The sequence below is a fragment of the Lithobates pipiens genome, unplaced genomic scaffold (genome assembly GCF_037356315.1).
Source record: "Lithobates pipiens isolate NorthernLeopardFrog02 unplaced genomic scaffold, aLitPip1_a1.2 Scaffold_22, whole genome shotgun sequence".
Lineage (NCBI taxonomy): Eukaryota > Metazoa > Chordata > Amphibia > Anura > Ranidae > Lithobates > Lithobates pipiens.
The window spans coordinates 243314034-243341288 of record NW_027507784.1 but is presented as its reverse complement, the minus strand read 5'-3'; the positions used below and the strand labels follow the sequence as shown (position 1 = coordinate 243341288).

The 27255-nt window shown below is 43.7% G+C and overlaps 1 protein-coding gene across 1 annotated transcript in view; it reads right to left on the bottom strand.

The window, feature by feature from the left end:
* LOC143924555 (multidrug resistance-associated protein 1-like) overlaps nt 1-27255 on the bottom strand; it is a 435651-nt gene that overhangs the window by 10090 nt on the left and 398306 nt on the right. Inside the window, exons 29-31 of the mRNA XM_077448932.1 lie at nt 18859-19017; nt 17910-18076; nt 9328-9522 (exon numbers count right to left, since the gene is read on the bottom strand). Of these exons, the coding sequence (XP_077305058.1) occupies nt 9328-9522; nt 17910-18076; nt 18859-19017 (521 nt within the window). The remainder of the gene's footprint in view (nt 1-9327; nt 9523-17909; nt 18077-18858; nt 19018-27255) is intronic.

The window sequence follows — 27255 nt, the reverse complement described above, 5'->3', positions numbered from 1 at the left end:
TGAGCATTCTTAATGCATATGATACTATAAGATATCACTTGTTAAATTATTTTCAGATACAGTACAATACAATATGTGATATCATGTGTTGTTGAATACTTATTGTTTCCCATGTTTTTAGTATACTATTGCAGTAGTAGATAAGATCTGAGTATCTAAAGAAGCGGGTCAATCCGTGAAACGCATTGGCCTATTAACCACTTCTGGACCACCTACCTATACATCGGTCCATGCATGAGATACAGTGGGCGCGCAGCCGTGGGTCCGGAGGACTCGATGTTCACCGGCCACCCGCTATTGCATTACAGAGAGGCAGAACGGGGATCTGCCTATGTAAAAAAGGCAGATCCCCGTTCTGACAGGAGACAATACTGAGAGCTGCTGTTCCTAGTGATCAGGAACAGCGATCTCTGTATTGTCCCAGTAAGCCCATCCCTCACACAGTTAGAACACACCTAGGGAACACAGTTAACCACTTGATCGCCCCCTAGTGTTAACCCTTCCGTGCCAGTGTCATTTATTCACTGATCAGTGCATTGTTTTTAGCACCGATCACTCTAATAACGTCACTGGTCCCCAAAAAGTGGCACTTGGGGTCAGATTTGTCTGCCACAATGTCGCAGTCCCACTAAAAATCACAGATCGCCACCATTACCAGTAAGAACAATTTAAAAAAGTCCATAAATCTATCCCATAGTTTGTAGATGCTTTAAATATGCCCAAACCAATCAATATACGCTTATTGCGATTTCTTTTTTTTTTTTTTTACAAAAATATCTAGAAGAATACATATTGGCCTAAACTAATGAATAAACTTTTATATATATATATATATATTTATATTCTTTTTGGATATGTATTATAGGGGAAAGTAAAAAATGTTTTTTATTTTTTTTCGAAAATTGTCAGTCCTTTTTTGTTTATAGCGCAAAAAAAATGCAGAGGTAATTAAATACAACCACAAGACAGCTCTATTTGTCGGGGGGAAAAAAGGAAATTTTTGTTTGGCTATAGCATTGCACGACCACGCAATTGTCAGTTAAAGCGACGCAGTGCCGTAGCGCAAACAATGGCCTGGTCATTAAGGGGGTAAATCCTTCCGGGGCTGAAGTGGTTAAATCGGATCTCAAAGCCAGGATAACATCACCCTGGACAACTGTTTTGAAGATATGTTTTTAACCAAACTTTTTTAAGATTTTGTGATATTTTGAATAAAAATGTTTAACTTTTATAATTGATTGATTAGTGTTTATAATACCCTAGGGGGATACATTTAAAGTCCCAAACAATTTTGTATTTCTATTTGTATTTGCTTTTGGAAACAGCAAAACATTTGAAGAACCTTTTAACAACAATAGTCCCCTAGAATTATTTCTGAACAACTGTCTAGAAACATGTCTTCTACTACAGCATTGATCACATCTCACTGTCAAATAATTGTGGAAGAAGTAGATCATACAAACTAAATCTCACTGAATACATCCTTACTACATTAATTAATCAGCTCAGGTATTGACATTTCTTTTTTTCTTAATCCCCTATAATGCCTCAGTCCATCTATCACTGAATTTGTGATCTTATTTTTTTATTGAGTAAACAGGCTATAGCAAAAATGCATGCATTAACATTAACCCAAGGAGCTGCAGTAAACCCAGAAGGAAGACTATGAGAAGACAGAAGCTCAGGCTGGCAGAGCATCACTGGAGGCATTGTTTGACATCCAAGTCTGCCATAATGTGCTAATATGTGGTGCATACTAGTACACGGCTCCATTCACAGAACCAGGTCGTATGCCGTATTTAGGCGTTTTCCCAAATCCTGAAAAGCATTTCTGAAAATGTCAATTCACTATTGCTTTATGCGCCATTTACCGCATAACGCAAAAACATTGGTAAATGCCGGATAAAACAGGAGGGAAAGACAAGTCACAAAAGGTAAAAAATAAATAAAATCCATGCATTAAATAAGTAGTGGCCCCGCCATGCGATATTTAAGCCCCTGGCATCCTTAACAACCAGCAAACCACATGGTTAAAGAGCATGCAGTTGCCACATCCTTGACAAATGATAAGTCATCAGCTGTCAACGGGATTCCCTGCTGACAGCTGAATGTAAATATAAAACGCTGGCAATGAAAAATTAAGAAAAAAAACAGTGTGGTGTCACCCCCCGATCCCCACCAGGCCCTTCAGGTTTGGTGTGGATTTCGAGGGAAACACCCACACCAAAATGTTAATTAAAAATGGTGTGGGACCCCCCCTAAAATCCATACCAGACCCTTATCCGAGCATGCAGCCTAGCAGGTGAGGAAAGGGTACCGCCCTCCCCCCTATCCCTTATAAACCATACCAGGCCACATGCCCTCAACAATTCCCCACAACCCTGATTGGTGGTTGTGGGGCTCTGTGGAGGGGCTTGTTGGGATCTGGAATCTAACAAAGGGGCACCCAGATCCCGATCACCCATGTGAATGAATATGGGGTACATGGTACCTCTACTCATTCACCCCAAAAAAATTGTGTAGTGTTAAAAAACAAAAACAAAAAAAAAAAACAGTATGCAGTTTTTGACAAGTCCTTCATTAAAAAAAAAATTAAAATGTATATACCACGAGTAGATCCATCTTCAATCAAGATGCCCACCGCCAACCCGAAAAAAAAATGCTCTGCGTTTCGCCTGACAGTTTCTACATAACTAAGGGTGGTGCCTCTTGGTTACCCATTTTTAGTGAATGCCAGAAAACTTTTTGAAAAGCGCTGTACTGTATCTTACAGCATACTCGGATGCAGTAAGATACCGCTTTGTGAATAGAGTCCATTGTGGCATAAACCTCCTGGTGGATTTTTGTATTTAACCACTTGACAACCGGCTCATGCCAATATACATAGACAGAAGGGCTCTCTTGACATACCTGTACGCAAAAGCAGGACTCGATGTCTGCCGGCGTCCCGTGATCGCGGCGAGGAGAGACAGAACGGCAAACAAGGCAATTCCCTGTTCTTTCTAGTAACATGACAGAGATCTTCTGTTCCCTGTCATCGGGAACAGTAATCTCTGTCATGTTAGTGATAGCCCATCCCCCTACAGTTAGAATACGCTGAGGGAACACACTTAACCCCTTGATCGCCCCCTAGTGTTAACCCCTTTCCAGCCAGTGACTTTTATACAGTAATCAGTGACTATTTTTAGCTCTGATTGCTGTACAAATGTCAATGGTGTCAAAGTGTCCGATCTGTTCGCCCCAATGTCGCAGTCCCAATAAAAATCGCAGATCACCGCCATTACTAATAATTAAAAAAAATATAATAAAAATACCATAAATCTATCCCTTATTTTGTAGACGCTATAACTTTTGCACAAACCAATCAATATACATTTATTGCGATTTATTTATATTTTTACCAAAAATATGTAGAAGAATACATATTGGCCTAAACTGATAAAGAAATTTGTTTTTTTTATATATTTTTGGGGGATATTTATTATAGCAAAAAGTAAAAAATATAGCTTTTTTTCAAAATTGTTGAAAAAAAAAAAAAGAACCACATAGGTGATCAAAAAGAAAGCTCTATTTGTGGGGAAAAAAGGATGTCAATTTTGTTTGGGTACAACGTCACTGCAATTGTCAGTTAAAGCGACGCAGTGCCGTATTGCAAAAAATGCTCTGGTCATTAAGGGGGTAAAATCTTTTGGGGCTGAAGTGGTTAAAAAGTATGGCAGAGTTTGAATTCCCTTTAACGGTAAATTTCAGGTAAACACAATTAAAATGCAGCATACATGACTTTTTTACAACACACTGCAATGTAAAACATTTGTATAAACATTAGACATGTGCATTCGTTTTCGTCCGAATGCATTTTCGTCCGAATTTCAGCTATTTTCGTTTTCGTTTTGACAAACGTTAACGAAAGCACAAAATCCGAAAAAGGAAAGATCCGACATAAATAAATGCTTTATTTTTGTTTTCATTGTTAAAACAGTTCGATATAGAATAGGAGATTCGACATGACTCTGACAATAACAATCTGTCTATAGAACCCGTGGTCGAATGTGCCTAACCTTACCTCTATTAGTCCAAGATTATATAGAGAAAATATTCGACAGAGAAAAAAGATTTGTCAGAGAGAAAAGATTCTGAAAGTTACTGTCCTAAAAAGTGTTTGGGGACCCGGGTCCTGCCCCAGGGCACATGGATCAATGCAAAAAAAAGTTTTAAAAACGGCCGTTTTTTCGGGAGCAGTCATTTTAATAATGATTAAAGTGAAACAAAAAAAGTGTAATATTCCTTTAAATTTCGTGGGGGGGGGGGGGGGGGTCTATAGTATGCCTGTGAAGGGGTTCATGTTTCTGGTGCTTAGAACTGTCCCTGCACAAAGTGTCATTTATGCAGGAAAAAAAGTCCTTTAAAATCACTTGCAGCTATTATGAATTGTCGGCTCCCGTAATACAGAGAACACTCATTGAAAGTCATTGATAAAAAAATAAATAAATAAAAAAAAAAGCGTGGGGGTCCCCCAAATTCAATTACCAGGCCCTTCAGGTCTGGTATGGATATTAAGGGGAACCCCGCGTCAAATTAAAAAAATTTTTACGTGGGGTCCCCCTAAAAATCCATACCAGACCCTTTATCCGAGCACGCAACCTGGCAGGCCGCAGGAAAAGAGGGGGGGACGAGAGAGCGGCCCCCCTCCCTCCTGAACCGTACCAGGCCACATGCCCTCAACATTGGGAGGATGCTTTGGGGGTCTGTGACCCCTCAAAGCACCTTGTCCCCATGTTGATGAGGACAAGGGCCTCATCCCCACAACCGTGGCCGGTGGTTGTGGAGGTCTGCGGGTGGGGGGCTTATCAGAATCTGGAAGCCCCCTTTAACAAGGGGACCCCCAGATCCTGCCCCCCCCTGTTTGAAATGGTAAGGGGGTACAAATGTACCCCTACCATTTCACAAAGAAAGTGTAAAAAATTGTTAAATAAGACAAACACACTTTTGAAAAATTCCTTTATTAAAAATAAAAAAAATAAAAAAAAGATTCCAGCGGTGGTAATCCATTCTTGCTATCCAGCGACGGACGGTCATCTCTCCAGCGATGGCTCATCTCATCCAGCGCAGCGAATACATCCTTCTTCTGTCTCCGCGGTGGAGACACTGCAAGGATTCCGGCGGCCTGACGTTTCTTATATACGGAGGGCGGGGCCACCCGTCACCTGACCCCGCCCCCCCTCTGACGCAAGGGGAAACCCGGGGTTCCCTTTGACGTATGGGTGACCCCGCACCCCTCTGATGTTACACATGCAGGTTTCCGTGGTACAGTTCAGGAGGGAGGGGGGGCCGCTCTCTCGTCCCCCCCTCTTTTCCTGCGGCCTGCCAGGTTGCGTGCTCAGATAAAGGGTCTGGTATGGATTTTTAGGGGGACCCCCACGTCAATTTTTTTAAAAATTTGAGGCGGGGTTCCCCTTAATATCCATACCAGACCTGAAGGGCCTAGTAATTGAATTTGGGGGACCCCCACGCTTTTTATTTATTTATTTATTTATTTTTTTTTTTATCAATGACTTTCAATGAGTGTTCTCTGTATTACGGAGCCGACAATTCATAATAGCTGTGAGTGATTTTAAAGGACTTTTTTTCCTGCATAAATGACACTTTGTGCAGGGACAGTTTTAAGCACCAGAAACATGAGCCCCTTCACAGGCATACTATAGAAACCCCCCCCCCCCCTACGAAATTTAAAGGAATATTACACTTTTATTGTTTCACTTTAATCATTATTAAAATCACTGCTCCCGAAAAAACGGCCGTTTTTAAAACTTTTTTTGCATTGATACATGTCCCCTGGGGCAGGACCCGGGTCCCCAAACACTTTTTAGGACAGTAACTTGCAAATTAGTCTTTAAAATTAGCACTTTAGATTTTGAACGTTGGAGTCCCATAGACTTTAATAGGGTTCTAAAGTATGCTATATACTAGCTCCGTCGAATCTTCTTTATACAGACACCATAAGCCTTCAAAGACAGATTCGACCGTAATTCATGTGGATTTTCAGACGAATGCAATTTTTGAACGAAAACCGAAATAAATAAAAACGAATTTCGGGAGTAACTAAATAAATTAAGTTTTCGGACGAAAACGAAATTCCGAAACGAAATATTTTACTCTGCACATGTCTAATAAACATGCCCTATGAAAAACAATGTGATGTTTTCTATTGTCCATGCATTTTGCTGCACTTGAAAAAAAAAATGCTTTCAGTGTAAACAGCCCTAAAGTTAAAGTGGTTGTAAAGCCACTGTCTGTGATTCCTACAATCCCCTGTGTTACATTAAATTATGTCCCCCTTGTCCCCCTAAAGCAGCATATTTAAAAAAAAGCACATACAGTGGAGCACATAGTTTAATGTAACACAGGGGATTGTAGGAATAACACAGTTATTTTAGCAGCAGGAGGGGAAGGGTGGGGAGCAGATGGACACTGTCACTATCTGGCAGGCAGGGGGGGAGAGGGAGCCAGGAGAGACATCGTTAAGGATGAGCTTCGAGTGTAAGTAATGGATGTAACGGAAACCTGCGTTATATCAGAGGGGGGCGGGGTCATCCGTACATCACTGGGGAAGCACGACTTTTCCCTTGCGTCAGAGGGGGCGGGGTCAGGTTACGGGTGGCCGTCCTCCTCAGCTAAGAGGTGTCAGGCTGCCGGGATTCCCGCAGTGTCTCCGGTGGAGACAGGATGGATGCGCTGGACCCTGGAGAGATGATCAGCCATCGCTGGATAGCAAGAGTGGATTACCACCACTGGAATCTTTTTATTTTATTTTATTTTTTTAATAAAGGACTTTTCCCAATGGTGTGTATGTGTTTTTTAACAATTTTATTACACTTTCTTTGTGAAATGGTAGGGGTCCTTTTGTACCCCCTTACCATTTCAAACAGGGGGGGTGGGATCCGGGGGTCACCTTGTTAAAGGGGGCTTCCAGATTCTGATAAGCCCCCCGCCCGCAGACCCCCACAACCACAGGCCAGGGTTGTGGGGATTAAGGCCCTTGTACCCATCAACATGGGGACATGGTGCTTTGAGGGGTCACAGACCCCCAAAGCATCCTCCCAATGTTGAGGGCATGTGATTTGCTATGGTTCAGGAGCGGGGGTGCTCTCTCTTTTTTGTTATTTGACGCGGGGTTCCCCTTAATATCCATTTTTTTTATTGAAAAGCCTGTGGCGTGCAAAACACACCCAAAAACTTCCACCCGGTGCCACCAGACCTGAAGGGCCAGGTAATTGAATTTGGGGGAACACCACACTTCTTTTTTTTATCAATGACTTTCAATGACTATTCTCTGTATTGCGGGGAGCCGACAATTCATTATAGCCGCGAGTGCTTTTGAATGACCTTTTTTCCAGCAGAAATTACACTTTGTACAGGGACAGTTCTAAGCATATTATACACACCCCCCCAGGTATGAAATTTAAAGAAATATTACACTTTTATTGTTTCACTTTAAGCATTATTAAAATCACTGCTCCTGAAAAAAACTTCAGTTTTTAAGACTTTCCTTGCATTGATACATGTCCCCTGGGGCAGGACCCAGGTCCCCAAACACTTTTTAGGACAATAACTTGCATATTAGCCTTTAAAATTAGCACTTTTGATTTTGAACGTTCGAGTCCCATAGACTTTAATCGGGTTCTAAAGTTCACACAAATTTTAGGTCTGTTCGCAGGTTCTGGTGCAAACAGAACCGGGGGGGAGATGTTCAGCTCATCCTTAGACATCGGGATGATGCAGGCACGTAATCTGACCACGGTGTGAGGGCAGTTTACAGAGGGGAGGGCAGCACAAGGCAAGATCAACCAGTTATTTTAGATGATACAAAGGGCTGAATTACACAGCAGAAGCACTGTTCACTATTCACGCTTTAAAGAAACTTTTTTTTTTATAAGGGGTTACCAAACTTTAAGCTAAGTCTACTGATAATTCTTTGATCCAACCCATGCAACTCCTGTTGCACATGCATACAGTAATCCTAATTTATGCCCCCAAAGGCCTTTATCTACTGCAGGGTCTTGTGGCAGATAAGGTTGTAATGCCTCACTGCCACTCTGTAAAGGAGAAACAGGTAAGACCCAGTTAGCCACTGGTGGTAATGACTGTATAGTAAAAAATAAAACAATGGCTACCTATCAGTATTTTCCCATTAGGTAAATTGTGGGGGGGAAAATGGTTATAATGTGCAGCAAGAATACTTTTTATTCAGCAAGCTTGGTGTGTCATGCTAACACAGCATACAGGCAGAGGTGTGTAAAGTCTTACTGGAAGAGAAGTAATTATTTTGAGCAGCATGTGAGAGATCCTCTTTAGAAATGTCATGACTAACGGACTTTTGTTCATATCTGTCCTGTGCTTCTTGTGTGATGCTCTTGGGAGTGATGCTGGGTGTGAAGGATTGGCCCAATTGTGGAAGCCCAAAAACTGGTGTCAGAAGTCACAAAAGTTAGCTGTTGATAGATGAGCTTGTTCAGCTACAGAAAAGCATGTGGCTCTACAGGCACCTTGGACTACACACAAGAGGACCAACAATTGAGCATAATTTCAGAGAACCTGTCAGCAGCAGTATGGAGGTTATGAGACCTCCTATGGGTTTGGTAGAATGTACAGAGTTTCCCCCATGGTGTCCAAAAGACTCACATAAAAAGAAGCCTCAGGTAGCTTCCAAGAAGGCAATGATCTGTCAGGTAAGAAAGGGTGGAGTAACCCTGCATTTTTTCGTGAGTCAACATTACTTATCTGAAACCTTTGTATAGTGCCAAAATAAGGCAGGCAATGTCCTCTTCTTGAAAAACTAAGCTGTGAACATACTAATTAAAGGACTCCTTTAACCTTTAATGGGATGTGTTGACAACAGTGGTTCTATAAAGAGTCAGGCTGGGTGTACACTAGTGCGAACTGGATACAGGTTTCTCCACATCCAATTTGCATGACAGGAGATTGTGACCGGCTCTCTATAGAGCCAGTTCACATATCTCTGGGGCGGTTGCGGAGCGGCTTGCAGAGGAGTCCTGTGCATCTTTCACTCCATTTCAATGATGAATTCAGGCAAAAACTTGCCCCTTTTTTGTCTCTGAAATGGAGAACACAGACACACCGGACCCCCTGCTGCGAGCCACATCCAGCAGCAGTGTGAACCCAGCCTTACTGTTCTGATGCATCAGGTATCACCCGTTCTTTATCACAGATATAGGCTTACTAAAATATGATTATTTTATATCACAGGTATATTCCTGTATCACTATAATTAGTATTATAATTATAAGTAGATCTTTTTAAACTACTTGCCGTGTGTAATCCATGATTGTATTGAGTCGATGTGCAATGGTTATCACTGTACAATTTTCAAACTCTTTTCTTATAGTTGATTGGATGAGGTCATCCGTTTCTAGGTCCACCGCTGCTGTGGCTTCATCCAGCACCAGGATTTTGGTCTTTCGAAGAAGGGCTCTTGCCAGGCAAACCAACTGGCGCTGGCCAACACTAAACACAATTTATAAAGAAAAAAGCACATCATTTACTGCACTGTTGAGGTATTTAAAGCACAATAATATGACAACAGTTGCAAAGGTAACAATCTTCATGCACCCAGGAAGCCCCTGGTGCATGCATTACCAGTCCAACATACAGCTATGCCTACACGCCCTGGGGCTATGCTAGTGGTTTGCGTAGCTCTGAAGGCAGCAGGGAGTTAACTTTAACTCAAGACCCTGTGTAAAATGATTATAACCCTTTTCTTGTGGCTCCTGCCCTTTAGCAATATTGTAGCTTTGGATACACTTAGCTTAGAGGAATACTTCAAATATGAAAAGCAACAGTGTGCCAAGCAAATACTGTGACCGCAAAAAACAAAAACATTTATTACTAATGCAAAAAAAAAAAAAAAAAAGCCAATGCTTAGAACATATTCTGTCCTGGCAGTGAGCTGCTAACGCTGCAATAGGGAAAAGGGTTAATTCAAATTTATTGCAAAATTTCAGTCTTCATTTTTTAAAACCAGATGAACTAACCCTTTAAAGTGTATGTAAAGCCAAACATTTTTATAGCTAGAGAACTGACCACAGTGTGTGTTCTCATGCCTAGTGTGCTCAGTTTTTAATAGGAAAGAAGTGGGACTGGCAGGAACACCAGGGATTTTACACAAAGGAAGCAATACAAAGAGAACAGTATAGTGTTTTATACAAGTACAGCAAAACCTCGGATTGCGAGTGTTTTGCAATACGAGCCGTTTAAAAAAAAAATCCTGACTCGGTTTCCGAGCATTGTCTCTCAAGACGAGCGGGACTCAAGCCTCTGGGGTGTGCAGTACCGCATTTGGCCAGAGGTTCGGAGGCGCCAGCGACACTTGGAGACACTCAGTTCCCAAGTGCCTCCGAGCATCTGCAAGTGGTCCCGGGTGGGGGCACCGAATGTCTCCGGTGCCCCCACCTCTGTCCATATGCGGTACTACATAGACGAGCAGTGGCGGTGGAACGAATTATGTGAATTTCCATTGATTCCTGTGAGGAAACTCGCTTTGACATATGAGTGCTTTGGATTACAAGCATACATCTAGAACCAATTATGCTCGTAATCCAAGGTACTGGTGTATTAGGAATATGAAATGTTGGATTTACAAATGCTTTAAAGCAAGGACAATATCACTTCATTGCCTGTGCTGACTAGAGAGGACACTGAAATACCCTCAACTGTCATGCAGGAATGAACTGGAGTTTGATCCTGTAGCGATACCCCTGTAGGACCTGATTTTGTATGTTTAGTCCGTTACTCTGCCTCTCAACCCTAATAACAGCCTTAGCCCCCTCTGGCACACCTGGCAATGGTGTAAGTGCAATGACCAATGAGAAACACACACGTTATGATAAAACACAGAAATTGTCTTTACTATAGTATTTCTGTGGAAGAATAACAGAAAGTAACAGTATATATTCAAGTAATTAACTACAGAGCAATAACTGAGATTTAAAGTGGTTGTATAGTCAAATTGGCGACTTTTACCTACAGGAAAGCCTATAATAAGGCTTACCTGTAGGTAAAAAAATATCTCCTAAACCTGTACGGTTTAGGAGATATTCCCCTCGCAATGCACCACTGACTGCAGTGGCGCATGCCATATCTAGAACATTTCAGAATTGGCTTCAAGCATTCTGTATTTTCGCCTCGGTTATGGGTGAAAAATTTCCAGAAAAATGTTCTCGGTTATTCCAACATCTGGACATTGTTGCTGAAGCCTTTAGGCATTTTCGGGGGCATCTCATGGTTTCATTATGAAGAATTTCAGACAGAAACTGGCTGTACATCCTTCTCTGCGTTGAGGTGTAAAAGATGTTGGCCTTTGGCTAAATCTGATGTTGCCTCCTAAACCGCAGGTACAATATAAAACACTCAACCCTGCTAATAATTCATTTCGCAAAGGATTCTGCTTTGTGTTTAATGAAGGACAATGTAAACTTTTGGCCAACTGTAGATACAAGCATGAGTGCTCAAACTGTACAGGGTCGCACCTTGCTTGTAGATGTTATCGAAAGGCCTCTGCCATGTCAGGACAGCCTCAATCCAGGGACGGGTTTTTTCAAAAGGCACTGACAACAGTGAAATTGTCAAGCATGCTGCCTTGGCTAGAAATGTATCCAAACATCAAGATGGTGGAGCTGCTTTTAGCGGCTTTAAGCATGTTTTTTTAGTCCCTGGATTTGCTGGGACTGGTTGTAGTTTAGTTGAAAATTTATGGTCGGTCCATTCACATCCAGAGGTTGTTAGAAATAAAATTGAGAAAGAATAAGCAGAGCACTGTCTTTTGTTACTTTTTTAATCCACTCTAAACTTAGTGCCGCTTCTATCCATAAATTTTGGCCAGTGTTTCCTGTTTTCTAAAATGTTTTGGCCTTCCTGCTTTGTCTACTTTTTATCCAGTCCATCAGGTATTGAAAGGTTTTAGGCATTCCCATTTGGTTAGAGACGGTAGGAAACCCATTTCTATTGATCTTTTGGTTAAAGTAATGCAGACTTTGCCTTCAGTCTGCTTTTCCCCCTATGAAATTGTATTATTTAAAGCAGCTTTTTCGCTGGCCTTTTTTGGCGCTTTATGTCTTGGTGAGTTTTCCGTCTCAAATAAGTCTTCCTGCGCTTTCCTTTTGGATAATGATGTGGTTGTTTCTACAGATTCACTCACTATATGCATTAGAAGATCAAAAACCGACCAGGTTGGGAAGGGACACATAATTAATTTGGGTAGGGCATGGTATATGCCTATCTGCCCTGTCCAAAATAATTCAAATTTAATTTCCTTTAGATCTTTCTTTCACGGGTCATTTTTTATTCAGAATGACCTGTCTCCTCTCACTCGTTATCGATTCTCTTCTGTCTTTTCTTCTTGTCTTAAAATCCTTGGTTTGTCAGGCTTTTATTTCTCCTCCCACTCCTTCAGGATAGGGACAGCCACTGCTGCTAACTCTATGGGATTTTCTTCAGAGGAGGTTCAGAGGTTGGGTCGTTGGGACAGTTGTAGGTATAAGTCTTACATTCGACCTAAGTTAGTTACTAATTGATTTTCTTTTCAGATTTTCCTAGGTTCAAAGTCTGGATTATAGGCCATTCATTTACTCACTGGGCCTACAAAAGAGCCGAAACAAGGGATTTCGCAAAGACTTTGGGTTTTAATGTTAATGCTTTGCAAATCTTTTGGCATGGTGTTGGGGGTTTACGTTGGAAAGATGTGAGAAATTAATTGATTTATTTAACTAATGTTTGACCCAGCGCGGATTTATTGATCATCCACGCTGGGGCTAATGATATTGGTAAAGTTAAAACTTGGAATCTTTTATGTGAAATGAAACAGGACCTCTTTTCGTTTAAGGTCCTTTTTCCATCCCCAATTATCACCTTTTCTGAGATGATTCCTAGGTTACTTTGACCCCCCTCTAGCAATTTGTTTTATTTAGACATTATTCGTAGATGTTTAAATAGAACCATTCATCATTTTTTGGTTTCTTCCAATGACTTATCCTATCGCCATGTTGAGTTGGAAGGTTTTCTTTCAGGTCTCTATAAATCAGACCTGGTACATTTGTCTGACATAGGTCTGGACATATTCAATGTAGATATACAGAATATTATAGAGGAAGCCACGGTGTTGGGGGGGCCTCAGCGTTTTGTTTCACAATTTGCTTCGGCGGGTGGGGTTCGTCTTCCAGTATAAGACTGGAAGGACATGGTGATTGAGATCTGGTATTGGATCATTTTGTTAATTTTAAAATTTAATTCTATGCTGAAAGCAGATTTTTGGTTAAATTGAATGTAGCTAATTTGGGTTACCCCTTGAATAAACACCGTGGCCATTATATGACCAATTAAATATACTTTGTGTCAGTTTATTTTATTATTAGCTACTTTGTACTGTCCCATGTTTGGTCCCCGACATTATCCGGGGGCCTGCATGGGACAGGTCAAAGGGCTCTTTGCCTGTGCTTGTTCTCTCCCTTCTCTCGGCAGGTTCTATTGGTGCAATCTCCCTACGCAACAAGATGCCATTGGAGGAATTTGGCAGGCTGTTTCTTCGCGCCTTCAGACTGCTTATAAAAGCCGGATGCTGCCTCAGCTGCCAGCCACCTGAAGAGGACTGGTCTGTGCTCCCACCCACCCTCCCTCTTATCATTATGGTTTTATGTCGCGATGCTATTCAGTGGGGGTTCGTCTTCCAGTATAAGTCTGGAACTACATGGTGATTGAGATCTGGCATTGGATCATTTTGTTAATTTTAAAATTTAATTCTATGCTGTAAGCTGATTTTTGGTTAATTTGAATGTAGCTCATTTGGATAAACACTGTGGCCATTATATGACCAATTAAATATACGTTGTGTCAGTTTCATTTATTTTATTATTAGCTACTTTTTACTATCCCATGGCTTTAAACAATCTCAAGAATTATTCACTTAAACTGGCTACACATTATACAATTTTCTCATGCAATTTTCCTTTACATTTACCAAAAACATATAATATGAGGTCAAACCTAAACCCTTTCAACTTGTATGTATTCAGGCTAGCCTTGCACTACATAGTTAAAAGCAGGGCTTTTTCTCTTGGAAAATAGGTACAGGAACTCGCCCTCCCTGCCCCAAGCACTCCCAAACCCCGCCTCAACCACGTCCTAACCCCCGCCAGACACACCTTCCTTAGGGGAGAGAAGTACAGCGGTGCCAAATAATTGGATTGAATATGCTAAGGCCTAGAACTGCATATTAAAATAAAGTGTATAGTTCAGGAATGTGTAACACACAATGTACAGGACTTAGGAGTTCACAACACACAGGGTACAGTTGTGAGAAGTGCGTATCACACAGGGAAGCAAAAACAGCACAAGGGATTGTACTTACAATCAATGTAAAGTGTCCATTGTGCCCAGAAATATGCAACATACAGCCCTGTGTACACAGTGCAGGGGTCAGGAATATGTAACAGAGGCCATCACACAAAGCGCAGTGGTAAAGTGTACAGTATGTAATACAGAATGCTGGGCTCAGGAGTATGCAATTCAAAACCCAATGTAGAGAGTATAGCATTCAGGAATACCATCCCGAGGCCTTTAATATGCAACATACAACCATGCATTACATACTCTTGGTCTCTGAACACTATGCTTTACACCTAACCTCTGCACCCCTCCAGCCACAGCTTACATCCCCAGTCCACAACTCACTTCTGTACCCCCATCCACAATATCTCTGCCCCCCTTTTCTGTATCCCTTTATATTTGCACAACCTGACCCCCCCCCTTCACAGCTCTTCTTTTGCACAATCTGTTCCCCCCCCCCCCTCCACATCTCTCACTTTGCACAAACTGCCTTCTGCAGTTCTCACCTCTGCACACATTTCCAACCCCAACTCTCCTTTCTGCTAAAATTATCCCCAACTCTACTCTGTGCACAACCTCCCCTTCTCCCAGCTCTCTTCCTGCAGAAATCCCCCCCCCCCAGTTCTCCTTTTCTGCACAAATCTCCCCAGTACTCCTCTCTGCACGACCCCCCCCCCCAGCTCTCCTCTTTGTATAATCCCCCCAGTTCTCCTCACTGCACAACCCCCCCAGTCCTCCTCACCACACAAATCCCCCCCAGTTCTCCTCTCTGCACAACCCCTCTCCAGTTCTCTTCTCCACATAAATTCCCCCAGCTCTCCTCTCTGCTAAAATCCCCTCCCCCTTTCACAGTTCTCTCAGCACAAATCCCTCCCCTCAGTTCACCTCTCTGCCCAATCCTACTCCAGTTCTCCTCTCTGCACAACACCCCCCCCCCCCCCAGTTCTCTCTATGCAATCGCCCCAGTAATCCTCTCTATGCAAATACCACCCGCCAGTTCTCCTCTCTACACAATTCGCCCCCCCTCCCCCGCAGTTCTCCTCTCTACAAAAATCCGACCCAGGGGGTTACAGTGATGGGACAGATGAGCAGAGGGGTTACAGTGGTGGGACAGATGAGCAGGGGGTACAGAGGGTTACAGTGGTGGGACATAAGAGCAGGGTGGTACAGTGGTGGGGCAGATGTGCAGGGTGATACAGTGGTGGGGCAGATGTGCAGTGGGTACAGTGGTGAGGCAGATGTGCAGGGGGGACAGTGATCTAAGGTGTGAAGGTGCATGAATTTGGAGCCGATTGCTGATCTTGTAGGAATTGGGGCTGATCTGAGGCATGAGTGCAGGATGTTAATTTCTCACTACTACTTAAGTAGTTTACAGCATTTACTTTATAAAAAATCCTTTTTGTGATTGAGAGTGTGAAGTTTACATTTTAGTGTTATAAAATTGGCACTCTCAATTTCTTTGAAAATATTTTTCGGCACACTGTGCTCAAAAGGTTGCCAACCCCTGCTCTACTGTGTTAAATAAGAAATTGGTGGGAAGAGGTGAGGGCTGCCAGGTTCTGGCAAAAAAAAAACGCCCTGATTGAAAGTAAATCTAGAGAAAATTGAAAAAAAAATGTATAATGTGTAGCCAGCTTAAGAAGAAACCGATTCCCAGTAATTAGCATTCCATAAAGCCATTTAACATGAACAAACACAAAGCGTGCCAACTTGGGTCACGTCAACAGTTTATGTGGCCTAAAATAAAGTAAATTTGCAGTATGTGACAATCTCAAGAAGAAACAGCAGTTTAACTCCAGATATATCCCTCTTAACTCTTTCATGACTAAGCCTATTTCTGGCATTTGTTGGTTGCAAGTTAAAATCCCTATTTTTTTGCTAGAAAATTACTTAGAACCCCCAAACATTATATATATATATATATATATATATATATATTTTTAGCAGAGAATCTAGATAATAAAATGGCAATCATTACAATATTTTATGTCACACTGTATTCGCGCAGCGGTCTTTGAAGCTCAATTTTTTAGGAAAAAAGACACTTTCATGAATTAAAAGAAAAAAAAAACTAAACAGTAAAGTAAGTCCAATTTTTTTATATAATATAAAAGATGATGTTATGCTGAGTAAATAGATATCCAACATGTCATGCTTTGAAATTACGCCCGCTCGTGGAATGGCGACAAATTATAGTACCTAAAAATCTCCATATGCAGCGCTTTAAAAAAAGTATTTTTTTGCTAGAAAATTACTAAGAAACCCCAAACATTATATATATTTTTCAGACACCCTAGATAATAAAATAGCGGTCGCAGCAATACTTTATGTCACACCGTATTTGTGCAGTGGTCTTACAAGCACAATTTCTATGGAAAACATTTTTGAATAAATAAAGACAACAGTAAAGTTAAATTGGCACATTTTTTTTATATTGTGAAAGGTAATGTTATTCTGAGTAAATTGATACCCAACCTGTCATGCATCAATATTGCGCCCACTTGTGGAATGGCGACAAACTTTGACCCTTAAAATGTACTGGAGGCCTCTCTCATTTCTTGAGACACTAAAGCGTCGTACACACAATCAGATTTTTGGAATGACCGAACGCCTGTTTTTTGTAGCATGCTAGTCTCATGTTGAAAATGTACTTGCACAATTTCAAAGCCACATTACAGTCCGACCTCAGGGACTAATTCAAAAAGACATCTGTGTGGGTTCATGCACAGATGTCTATTAAAATCGCCCCCACAGTCACCAACAATGATGCAGAAACTACTTTTGGAAATAGGTGTGGTTCCGCAAAGCCAGTATTGCACCGGTTGGGATGCTCCTTTTGCCGGCAATAGAGACTGATTTAACATGCGATTTGATTATTCTCCTTTTTTAGGTGGAGTAGGTGAAGCTATCTTGTGTAAGTCTGTATGCTAAATTAAGTATAGTTCTTTTTTCTCTTTTTTTTTTCCTGAGGACATTTTGATTATTATGATATTTTCTTGCATGAGATATGTGTACTCAATACCTGTTTGACATGAAACTATCCTCAGTGTCATGTGTTTCTTAATATGAGGTTCTGTTGTTGCAAATCACTGAGTAATTGGTTCTGAAGAAGCTATAAAGTGAAACGCGTCAAGCATCTCTGATATTTTTTGTAACTACTGTATTGAACCTTACAATTAATTGGGTGTTTTTATCATGTGTGTTTTCTATGTGTACATTTTGTTACAATAAATGTATTCTTTATTAACTTGTGTATAAAATCTCTCTCTGGTACCGCAATAATCCATCATGTTGGTTCTCTAACTATGCAAAGTTCTTTTCTCTATATATGTGATTTGACCTTAACCAAATAAGCTGAAGTTAGAAGCTGATTACTATACACAGCTGCACCAGATTCTGTGTCAGCCAGCTTTTGTAAATCTCCCCCTCTAGGACCAGTACAGTGACATGCCTATTAGTATGTATGAAATTTCAGTAGCTTTTGTGCTGTTGTGTGTACAAAACAGACAATATACCTTAGATTTTCTCCTCCTTCAGTACACATGTGATCTAGCCTATCAGGCAAGCTTGAAGCAAAACTTTTCAAGTGGGCCAGTTCCAAAGCTGTCCAAACATCATCTTCAGTGTAATAGTCAAAAGGATCCAGGTTCATTCTTAATGATCCAAAAAATAAGACTGGGTCCTGTGTAAAATAATAAAATTGTTAAGCAACTTAAACCAGTGGGATTTTCAAGAATTAAAGGCAGGCACACAAAAGTGCCTGCTTGTACTTGTATTCATCTTCCTGAATACTTCAGGAACTCTCATAGCGGAGCTCCACCGGAAGCTCCACTTGTTCGCACCCTCCACTGCCACATTTGGGACTTTTTTTTGGGGGGGAGTGGGTACCTTGTATTGATAGGTATCCGCTCCCACTTCTGGGTAAGATCGCAGCAGCGATTTCGGAGTGTTTACTGCCCTTTTCCCCGCGGCCTTCTGGCACACACACATTTCCCAGAAAACAATGAGACCATTCAGAAAGCACGACGTGACTCGCGCATGTGCAGTAGGAAACCAGCAGTGAAGGCTACACTGCCAGTTTCCCTTAGTGAAGATGCCAGCGCCTGCACCGAAAACCAACTCAAGAATCGGCTCAGGGTACCAACATCGCTGGATCCCTGGACAGGTAAGTGTCCTTATACTAAAAGTCAGCAGCCACAGTATTTGTAGCTGCTGACTTTTCTTTTTTTTTGTTGCCCAGATTGGACCTCCTCTTTAACCTTTAGCTCAGAAGGTAAATGGCTGATTTTCAGTATCCAATAGAGGAGCGCATGAAAAGAAAAGTCCGTTTGCATTTGTAAATGCTCCATGTGCTCAACTACAGTCTGAGGTCTGAGGGTTGTGAAAATTGATCATAACTAATACATTTAAATCTGTGCATTTCCCAGTTTATTTTTGGGTGGTTAATACTAATGTGGATCTTACCTGAGGAATGATTGTTAGTTTAGATCTCAGTTCATGAAGACCTAGTTTTGAAACATCTGCTCCATCTATACATATTGATCCAGTTGCAGGTTCAAGAATTCGGAATAAACCCAAAGTTAGAGAAGACTTTCCAGCTCCAGTTCTTCCAACTATGCCCACCTAACCACAACATACAGACATTTTTAAGTTACCCTCTGTTGAGAGGGAAAATGTAATAAGAGACAAAAGCATATACAGTATGTACGGTAGTTGAACTTGCCTGTAAGGTAGATCAGAAAGATGGGGTGAAGATTTGAATGTGAGACACAAGACACATCGACAATTGGGAATAGATAATAGGGCATTTGAACTTGCAGGCATAATCTTACCACCCTCAATTATCTGTACTGACTAGTGCTTCCCTAAATATGAACAATGACATTAGGAAATCATATGCATTTAGAGGCAGGACAGGGGTAATGCAATGAAACGCAGCCAGTATTTGTTTATCTTGGGGAACTCAGTACTCAGATAAATAACTTTGTCAAATTATTTTCCCTGATGAGCCTTTGCCTGAGAAGCCTTCATATAGATCATAGATATTACACTTTCAGCTCATCTCTATGAACACCTTTTGTCAGGGTCTGTATTTGAACCTGCAACTTCTGTGGTATCTAGCTGTAGCTCTTCTTGCTGTGCCACCTGGGATGCTGGCCAGCTCCCATGTGTTCTGGGATGTCTGTAATAATAAGAATGCCAATCAATTACCTCTTTATTGCCCATTTTCCCATTGAACTGCTCCCTGGGGCAGAAATAACTTTTGGTCATCTTTTCAATCTGTCAGAACTTGAATTAAAGGTGCTCAGGGAGTGGCTTAATGAGAATTTAGAGAAGGGCTTTATTAGACACTCAATGTTGCCTGCAGGTGCAAGCCTGTCCTTCGTTTAAATAAAGGACTCCTTGCCTCCATGCAAAGATTACAGGAAATTGGGAAATTGAATAAAATCACAAAAATTGTTATCAACTTCCCTTACACTCTAAAATGTTACATAGAATCTTGCCAAAGTCCTTACAAAACTAGACTTATTGGGGGGGGGGGGGGGGGGGCGTATAACAATTGTCTGCATTTGTTAAGAAGACAAATGGAAAACCACCTTTAGAACCAGATATTGGAATTTTGAGTCCTTGGTTAGGCCTTTTGGCCTTTGCAGCATTATTTCGCTTTTTAAGCGGACCAGTTTGTGACTGCTTATCTGGGTGATATTCTCATCTTTTCTGATAACCCGGAGGAACGTCTTTGAAAGAATAAAGAAGAGTCAACATCAAACTGGAGACATGTGAGTTTGAATGAATCCAGAGTCAGTTCTTGGGTTACATTATTTCTCCAGAAGTAGGGATGAGCCGAATACCCCTCGGTTCGGTTCGCACCAGAACTTTCGAACGGACCCCAAATTCGTACGAACGTTAGAACCCCATTGAAGTCTATGGGACTCGAACGTTCGAAATTAAAAGTGCTAATTTTAACGGCTAATATGCAAGATACTGTCCTAAAAAGGGTTTGGGGACCTGGCTCCTGCCCCAGGGGACATGGGCCAATGCCTAAAATGTTTTTAAAAATGGCCATTTTGGCGGGAGCACTGATTTTAATGACGATTAAAGTGGGGAAAAAAAAGTGAAATATTCCTTTAAATATGGTGCCTGGGGGGTGTCTGTAGTATGCCTGTGAAGTGCCACGTGTTTCCCGTGTTTAGAACAGTCCCTGCACAAAATGACATTAAATGGAAATAACACCATTTAAAACTGCTTGTGGTTTTAATGTTATATCTGGTTCCTGCAATATGGTTGAAAATCATTGAGAAAAATGGCATGGGTAGCCCTCCCTGCCCATTACCAGCCCCTTTGGGTCTTGTACGCATATCAAGGGGAACCCTGTACCCATATTAAAAAAAGGAAATGCGTGTGGCCCCCAGGCCCTATATACTCAGAACAGCAGTATACAGGAGGTTCAAACAAGACAGGGACTGTGTAGGTTTGTTGTGTTAAGTTGAATCCGTTTGTAATTTTCAACTGGTACATTTTTAAAGTGTAGCTCCAGTCAAAAAAACTATTTTTAAGCTTTTTGGAAAACATAGGGAAGGGTTATCACCCCTGTATAATTTGTTTTGTCGTCCATCTTTTTTCATCTCACTTGCTGTTGTCTCCTTCCGTTTGCAAGTAGGAGATGTTTGTAAGTTGGATGTTTGAAAGTAGGGGCCTGCCCTATATGCTCTGCAGAAATGGCGGAACAAGGTGTTGGTTTTGCCACAACATTGTAAGCCCTCAAAGTGACTCTTGGTGGGCGCTGGAGCGCCCTGCTGTGAACGATTATATCAAGAATTGTAATTACATGCCATTGTTGAACAGTGGTAGAAAAATTGACCTTTGGTGGTTGTGGTGCTGGTGCCACAACACTATAAGTCCTCACCGTTACTCTGGGTGGGCACAGGAAGGGGCCCTCCTGTGAAATATTATATCAAGAATTGTAATTACATGTCCCTGTTAAACAGGGGCAGAAAAATTGGGCCTTAGGCACTGGTGCTGGTGCCACCACACTGCAACCTCTCCCATATACTCTTGTTTGATTGCAGGAATTAGCCCTGCTGCAAAGCATTGCATCAAAAATTGTACTTAAACGCCCCTGTTAAACAGGGGCAGAAAAATTGGGCTGATGGCATCACCCAGAACCAGAAATGTTCTTCCAACATATCAGCGGAGGAGGAAGAGGATAGACAATCAACATAACAGGACAGTCACTCAGCATCAGCATAGGCAGTCTTGAAGGGATGTGATATTTCAAAACAAATTATTCGGTTACATCAGCTTCAGGTGCTTGGTAGCTGTGGGTGATCCAAGACTGATTCATCTTGATGAAGGTCAGTCGATCAACTGATTCGGTGGACAGGCGCACCCTGTGATCGGTAACAAAGCCACCAGCAGCACTGAAGGTGCGTTCCGAAAGAACGCTGGATGCAGGACAGGCCAGTAGCTCAATTGCATACTGTGCAAGCTCTGGCCAGTGATCCATCCTCAAGACCCAGTAAGCCAGAGGATTTTCGGTGGGAAAGGTGTCCAAGTCTGACCTTGCCCCTAGGTATTCCTGCACCATGTAAATCAGACGCTGGCGATGGGTGCTGGAACTGATCTTACCTTGGGGCTGCGGACTAAAAAATTGTCTGAAAGCATCAGTCAGACGGCCACCTTCTCCACCGCTCCTTCTGACTGATGCCTCAGCAACACGTTGTCCAGGACCAGGAGTTTGTAACCTCCCAGTCTCTGGGAACGCGTTGCACAGACCTTTCTGCAAGGCCTCCTGGAGATGTCTCATCCTCTGCCCCCTCTGCGATGGCAAGATAAGGTCAGCAACCTTACCCTTTTACCGTGGATCAAGGAGAGTGGCCAGCCAGTAATGGTCCCTCTCCTTGATCCAAAGAATACGAGGATCCTTCCGCAGGCTTTGCAGGATCAGGGAGGCCATGCAGCGTAGGTTAGCTGAGGCATTCGGTCCGGAGTCCTCTGGGTCACTAAGGACAACATGATCCGCAGCTACCTCCTCCCAGCCACGTACAAGTCCACGTGTTTCTTGGGACTGTAAATCATCCCTACAAGACTGCTGCTGATGCTGAGTGCCAGCCTCCACCTCCATGCTGACACAATCATCCTCCTCCTCCTCCTCTTCCTCCTCCTCATCCTCTTCCTGTGTGATGGGTGGCACAGCAGGAACACTGTCTGGATAAAAGGGGGCCTTGAGAGGCAAGGAAGTCCTCCTCTTCCTGCCTCAAGTGCCCTGTCCATTATTCCACGCAGCGTATGCTCCAAGAGGTGGACAAGAGGTACAGTGTCAATGATGCATGCATGGTCACTGCTCACCATCCTTGTGGCCTCCTCAAACGGTGACAGGACAGTGCATGCATCCCTGATCATGCCCCACTGGCGTGGTGAGAAAAAACCGAGCTCCCCTGACCCTGTCCTGGTGCCGTAGTCGCACAGGTACTCATTGATGGCCCTCTGCTGCGTGTGCAGCCGCTGCAGCATGGCCAAAGTTGAGTTCCATCTGGTGGGCATGTCACATATAAGGCGGTTCTTGGGCAGGTTCATCTCCTTTTGGAGCTCAGCCAACCGAGCACAGGCATTAAATGATCGGCGGAAATGCACACAGACTTTCCTGGCCTGCTTCAGGACATCCTGTAAGCCGGGGTACCTGCCCAAGAACCGCTGCACCACCAGGTTAAGGACGTGAGCTACACAGGGCACATGGGTCAGTTGTCCCTGTCGGAGGGCAGAGAGGAGGTTGGTGCCATTGTCACAAACCACCATTCCTGGCTTAAGCTGGCGTGGCGTGAACCACCTCTCGGGCTGCCCCTGCAGAGCTGACAAAACATCCGCCCCAGTGTGGCTCCTGTCCCCCAAACAAACCAGCGCAAGCACGGCATGGCATCGTTTTGCCTGCGTACTTGCATAGCCCCTGGAACGCCTACGAAGCACCGCTGGTTCTGAGGACAGAGCACTGGAAGAGGCCATGGAGGAAGAAGAAGAGGAGGGGGTGGAGGAGAGAGGCGTCACAACCAATAGTAGCATTTTGGAGGCGTGGTGGCGGAACAACCTCCAACACTACTGCACCTTGTCCTGCATCCTTCCCAGCTGCCAGAAGAGTGACCCAATGGGCCGTGAAAGACAGGTAACGTCCTTGTCCATGCCTGCTGGACCATGAGTCAGCGGTAATATGCACCTTACCGCTGACCGCCCTGTCCAGCGAGGCAAGGACATTGCCTTCCACATGCCGGTAGAGAGCCGGAATCGCCTTCCGTGAGAAAAAGTGGTGTTTGGGGACTTGCCACTGAGGAACCGCACATTGTACAAACTCACGGAAGGGGGCCGAGTCTACCAACTGAAAAGGCAGCAGTTGAAGTGCTAGCAATTTAGCCAAGCTAGCATTCAACCGCTGGGCATGTGGATGGCTGGGAGTGAACTTCTTTCGCCAGTCCAGCAGCTGGGGCAGGGACATTTGCCTGCTATAATCGGACGTGGGTGTACCGCTAGAAGAGTTCCCGGAAGCACTTGGCTGTGACACACCTAATTCTACACCTTCATTCCTCTCAGAGCAGGTTTCAGAGAGGACTGAAGGTCTAGTGGGGTTGGAGATGCCAGCTGATGAGGAGCAAGGAGAGGTCCGCTTTGTTCTTTGGTGTGGGTCTTTGAGGTACGCTTGCCAACGAGCTGCATGTCTGGTCAAGCATGTGGTGCCCAAGCGGCTGATGTTTTGGCCACGCGAGATACACTGGAGACATATGTTGCAAATAACAGCGGTGCGATCTGATGCACTCATCTCAAAAAAAGGCCCACACCAAAGAGCTTTTAGAATAACGCGCAGAGGCAGCGCCCTGCACAGGCGGAGCTCTGCGGTGTGATTCAGTCGGTGTGCTGCCCCTAAGCTGGCCCCCGGAGGGCATTCTGCCTCGTTGGACATGTGCCTCCTCCTCCTCCTCTCTCCTTCCAGGCACCCATGTGGAGTCAGTGCCCTCATCATCCCCTCCCTCTTCATCGCTGTAGCAAACCTGGCAGTATGCTGCAGCTTGTGGAACATGACTGCCAGATTGCTGTCCTTCTTGAGCATCCCCTCTCTCTGCGCTCACGCTACTGCCTTCCTCTAGCTGAGTGTCATCATCAGAGCCCACAAAACACTGGGCATCCTCCTGGAGCATGTACCCAACACTGTGCTCAAAGAGTTCAGGAGACTCCTCAGGAGGACGTGGTGGGTCTAGGGAAGGAGTCACTGATGATGACATTGAGAGGAGGGAAGACGATGCGTTGGCAGCTGCTTTGCTAGTACCCTGAGACTGGGTGAGAGAGGATGAGGAGGATGAAGAGGGCTTGGTCATCCACTCTACCAAGTCGTTGGCATGTTGCGGCTCAACATGTCCAGCTGTCGAAAAGAAGGACAAGCGTGTCCCATGGCCACGTGCTGATGACAATGCACCGCGTCCACGACCAGCACTGTTGTCTCTAGACACAGAGCCTGCTTGCCCTCTTTTATCGGCTCGCGCCTGTCTGCCTCTCCTTGCTGGCCTTCCAGACATGGTAATGGCCTGAAGGGAGTTGGGTAAAAAAGCAATTGGGTAGTGTATATTGTGCTAGAGGCACACAACACCAACTAACTCCTGCAGATGCCTTTATTATAGAACACCAGAGATAAAGGGGTATATACAGATGTATACTGTGCTGTGCTGGAGGCACACACAACTTCCAATAACTCCTGCAGATGGCAAGTGGTCTCAAATAGAGAAGAGCTATGTACAGAAAACGATCGGTGTGTACTGTGTTGAAGGTACACAGAACACCCACTAACTCCTGCAGATGCCTTTATTATAGAACACCAGAGATAAAGGGGTATATACAGATGTATACTGTGCTGTGCTGGAGGCACACACAACTTCCAATAACTCCTGCAGATGGCAAGTGGGCTCAAATAGAGAACAGCTATGTAGGTGGATATAGCGGCATGTACTGGGTACAGAGCACGCAGACAGCACGCACAAGCTCCTAACACTACTGACTGCAAGCTCTATTATAAAAGATAGAGCACTAGCTATATAGGTGAGGTGAATATAGCGGTGTATACTGCGGTCAGGGCACGCAGACAACAACCACTACACAACAGCAAGATCGAAAATCGGCCGAAAACGATCGGTGTGTACTGTGTTGAAGGTACACAGAACACCCACTGCTTCAGACGCCAACACACTACACAAGGCCGCCGCGCTGGCGGCCTTATATAGTGTGGGGCGTGCACTACACAGCCTGAGCTCTGATTGGCCACAGGCAATCATGGCTCTCCTCGCTGCTGGCACTGCGATTGGCCAAGCATGCGGGGTCACAGTGCATGCTTGGCCAGTCGTGAGCCAGCAATGCACTGCGCCATCGCAGTGCATTGTGGGCCGTGAGCGCCACACGAATTTGGCGCGAACGGACCAAAATGTTCGGACTTTGCCAAACGGACGAACAGCCGATGTTCGAGTCGAACGTATGTTCGACTCGAACACGAAGCTCATCCCTATCCAGGAGTAAACATGGATCCTGAGAAGATCAAAGCAGTGGTGGATTGGCCTGTCCCTAAAAATGTTAAGGAAATACAATTTTTTGTTGGAAATGCTAACTTCTCCAGAAAATTCATAAGAAAACGTCTCTAATTAATTAGGACCAATTACGTAGCTGACAAAGAAAGGGGTGCCTTTTGTGTGATCATCTGCTCTTTTCACTTCTGCACCAATATTTGTTCATCCCGATCCTAAATCACCTTTTATCCTGGAAGTGGATGCTCAAGACGATCCTTTCTCAGTGAAGGGGATAAAAGATGGAGCCTCATCCTCATGCTTATTTCTCTTGTTTAATGTCTTCAGCCAAAAGAAATGATAACATTGGGTTTAAAGAGTTGAGGCCAATTAACCACTTGCTGACTGCCTCATGCAGATATACTGAGGCAGAATGGCATGGGCAGGCAGAGTAATGTACCCATACACAATCGTGCCCCCCCCCCCAATGCCCTAGGTGGTCGACATTGTTTCAGGAGCGATCCGTCATGAGGGGAAGGCCACTGATTCATGGCCTCTCCGTCACGATCGCTCCTGACGAATGAGAAGCTTCCTCTGCTTCTGAAATGTAAACGTTTCTGAGCATGACAGTGAAGAGGAAGTCACTCATCTGTCAGATTCAGGCTCAGAATACGATCCTGTAGACCACAGCAGCTCCATGACAGATAGCTCTGATGACAGAGTTGTGGTCCCTGCTAAGGTCAGGCGTACCAGACCCTGATCTTCTTCTGCTGTTGTTGAGGTTCAAGAAACGCAGGCCTCTCATATGGAGCAGAGAAGTACTAGTGCCGCTCATTCTTCTGGTGAACTGGCAAGCACCAGCTGCCTAGTACACCCTGGTCGTAGTCAAACCATCACTGCAGTAACACGTAGTGACGTGGCGAGTCCCATAAGTGCAGTTCAAGCTGGCGAGGTGGCAAGCACAAGTAGTGACACCGTCGAGCCCATAGTGTCCTTCCTGCTGCATTTGCCAATCCTAATTGGGAACCCACTACTTCTGCAGCACCCTTACTTTCCGCCATTCACTGGCCAACCCGGAATTCAGGTGGAAAGTGATTTTACGTCACTTGGTTTTTATTTGCTGTTTTTCACAGAAAATCTCTATAGATCTATTGTGGACCAAAGTAATTTGTATGCTGGTCAATTCATCACCGCTAATCCCCAATCCTCCCTTGCCAGAGATTGGAGACCAATTACGGTCTCCGAACTTAAGACCTTCGTGGCCCTATCCCTCTTCATGGGCATAACTAAAAAGAGTGAGTTGCGGTTATATTGGTCCACTGACCCAATTCAA